Source organism: Myotis brandtii, unplaced genomic scaffold (genome assembly GCF_000412655.1).
Source record: "Myotis brandtii unplaced genomic scaffold, ASM41265v1 scaffold1444, whole genome shotgun sequence".
NCBI lineage: Eukaryota > Metazoa > Chordata > Mammalia > Chiroptera > Vespertilionidae > Myotis > Myotis brandtii.
Window position 1 is genome coordinate 9,195 of NW_005355179.1, and position 3,191 is coordinate 12,385.

Below are 3,191 nucleotides of genomic sequence, written 5' to 3' on the forward strand. Positions count from 1 at the left end.
GGGCTTTGATGTGGTTTCCACTGGGAGGAATTGGGGAGACAGGGTGAGCAGCTGAGCAATGGCTGCTTTAATGCTTGCAGTGGGCCCCGGGGTGGAGGGGATGGTGCTAGGTGCCTGATCCCTGGTCCGGGGTTGACTAGGGCTGGGGGATCAAGGTCCAGAGTGAGAAAGCCCCACAAAAGGGGTGGCGGGGTGTGGGCTCAGGATGGCTGGTTTTATCTGAAGGGTGACCCCAGCAAGAGGATTCCTATATATATTTTTAATCCTCACCCGAGGATATTTTCCCATTGATTTTTAGAGTGAGTGGGAGAGAGAAAGATAGAAACATCGATGTGGGAGAAACACATCGACTGGTTGCCTCCCGCTAGATCCCTGACCAGGGCCCGAGCCGGGGAGGAGCCTGCAACCGAGGTACCTGCCCTTGACCGGACTGGAACCCAAGACCCTTTGATTTGCAGGCCAACGCTCTATCCACTGAGCCACACCAACCAGGGCAGGAAGAAGATTCTTGTTCAGGGGTTGGGGCAGCTGCGAGGGAGGCAGGAGGCCAATGCCGGGGGACGCAGGCATCTACAGGTTCGTCGAGGACAAGGTATGCCTGGCTGACTCCTGTGGAAGCGTCAGGATTACAAACGCCTGACACGTGGCCAGTATAAGGAGGCACAGCAGGCTCTGCTCCACACAGTCAGGCTGGGAACCAAGGGCCACCTTCAAGGTGTGGCGTCCAAGGTCACCCAGGACGTCAGTATCCAACAGCGAAGGGGAGAGCCCACCTGGGGCCCAGAGGAAGCCCACGGACAGACACGGTGCTGAGGACAGAATAAGAGCCCCCAGCGATGCCCAAGTCCTATTCCCTGGAACTATCTGGTATCTGGGGATCGGAAGATGATCCAGGGGTCCAGGTGGACCCATGTCATCCCAAGGGTCCTGCTCAGAGGGAGGCAGGAGGGTCAGAGATTGAGGGAAGGAGACGACCCTGGTCAGAGAGCGGGATTTGAAGAAGCTGCAGCGCTCCCTGACGATAGAGGAAGGGGCTGCAAGCCAAGGAGTGCAGGCGACCCCTTGAAGTTGCCCAAGGTAATGAGATGGATTCTCCTTTACTGCCCGCCCCTCCCTTCCCCCCTCCCGAGGGAGGGCAGCCCTGCCAGCACCTTGATCTTAGCCAATGAAACTGACTTCAGGCTTTTGGCATCCTGACCTGTAAGATAATACACTCTCTTGTTTGAAGCCATGAAGTGTGTGGTGATTTGTTACAGCAGCAACAGGATACTAATACTCTCACTTTAGGGGAGGAGTCGATGCAAACTTACTGGGCAAAACAGTACCCAACCCCAGTCTTGAAGGGCATGAGCTAGGGGAGGGGAGGAAGGTCGGACCAAGGACACGCTGGAGAGCTGGGTAGGTCCAGTTAGTTTGGAGAATGCATGGTGTCCAGTGGGGATGAGCCTGGGGTGGGTGCAGGAAGTGGGGACACACCATGTCCCTCAGAGGGGACTAACAGCCCGAGGGACCCTCCCGTGCCACCATGGCCTCACCGAACCTGTGCCCAGCCCACACATGTGTCCACGATGTGGGCGTAGGCATGTATATGCATTTGTACCAGTGTGTGCATGAGTGTGTGCATGTGCATTTGTGCCTTCACGGGCATGTGTGTGCATGTGGTGTGGGTGTATGCATGTATATGCGTTTGTACCAGTGTGTGCATGAGTGTGTGCGTGTGTATTTGTGCCTTCACGGGCATGTGTGTGCATGTGGTGTGGGTAAGGGTGTACGCTCTGCACCCTCACCCAACCAAGCGATCCCTTAGATGCCTGCTTACTCGTGACTAAGAACATGACTCAGATCAGAAATCATCAATGCCCCCTTTTTTTGTCTTTTTTCCCTTACTAAGTATTGAGCATCTGTGGAGGCAGAGACTGGGGACCAGGTACCTGTGTACCCCAGCTCCTCGTGCAGGGCTGCCGTAATTGGTTGTGTGAAAACATTTATTGATGCACAAGGTGAAGCAGGATTCAGAGACAATGAGGCATCAGAGATTCGCCACATAAATATGGCCCAGGTTCCAGGCCAACACATGGAAAATCTTTAGAGTCGGCTAAGAAGATGGATTCAACAGTCTCTGGGGGAAAGGTGGGGATTCACAGGGCATGGCTGGAATGAACTGGGTGACTGTAGGACTGTAGCTGGGTCTCTGGAAACAGCCCACCAACTGTAGCTGGGTCTCTGAAAACTGCTGGGCAATAGTAGCTGAATCTCTGGAAACTGCCGGACAACTGTAGCTGGGTTGTTAGAAACTGCTGGACAATTGTAGCTGGGTGTCTGAAAACTGCTGGGCAATAGTAGCTGGGTCTCTGGAAACTGCTGGACAATTGTAGCTGGGTGTCTGAAAACTGCTGGACAACAGTCGCTGGGTCTCTGGAAACAAGTGTTATATGGGTGCTCCAAGCAGCTGGTGGATTGTAGGGGGCGGCCCTGGTGAATGAACCTCCTAGGTGTTGAGTAGGGGACCCCGACTCCAGCTCTCGCCTCCAGGAGAAATGAATAGATGGTTGTCAAGAACGGGGTGATTGCACAGGGGAGTCCTCTTCATGGTGCTTCAGGCCTTTGCAAGAGTGACTTGTGTTGGGGGTGGGACGGCCGGGGAGAGGTCAACGGGGGAGGGGGAGGAGACTTATGTAATACTTTAAACAATAAAGAATTTAAATTTTTTTTAAAAAAGTGACTGTGTCTGTGGGTGCAGAGGCCAGGGGGTCCCGAGTCAGCGTCTGGGAAGCTCCGCGTATGTGCTGCCGTCAGCGGTGGGCTCCGTGGGCTGTGGGGACGCAGCTTGGGCTGCCCTGAGGGTGAGGGCCCGCGGGTCCAGCTGGGCGTATGTCACCTCCTGGGCGTCTCCCGCATCAGGGCTCTGAGGGAGAGAGCCAGGGCAGGTTAGTGTGGCCGGGGCAGAGGAGAGGGGGCTGTGGGAAGGACAGACTAGGGCGGCCGGCTTCCACGTGGCCCCGGTGATCCCACCTCCCGAATCTCCATTGTGGAGTTCCCGTCCACATAGCATCAGAGTCGGTCTGTGCAACAGGTAAAGGGTGTCCCAAAATTCACGCAAGATTTGAATTTTGCGTGAGCATTAACAAAAACAACAACAAATAAAAGCCTAATTTTACTTGGTTTATTGAATCAGATTCTAATATCTGTTG

General features: G+C 54.6%; 1 protein-coding gene across 2 annotated transcripts in view; it reads right to left on the minus strand.

The window, feature by feature from the left end:
- Positions 1-1,843: 1,843 nt before the first annotated feature.
- LAIR1 (leukocyte-associated immunoglobulin-like receptor 1) overlaps positions 1,844-3,191 on the minus strand; it is a 7,327-nt gene continuing 5,979 nt past the window's right edge. For both annotated transcript variants that reach the window (XM_014535532.1, XM_005861167.2), the window contains one exon: positions 1,844-2,905. In XM_014535532.1, the coding sequence (XP_014391018.1) occupies positions 2,759-2,905 (147 nt within the window). In that variant the 3' untranslated portion in view covers positions 1,844-2,758. The remainder of the gene's footprint in view (positions 2,906-3,191) is intronic.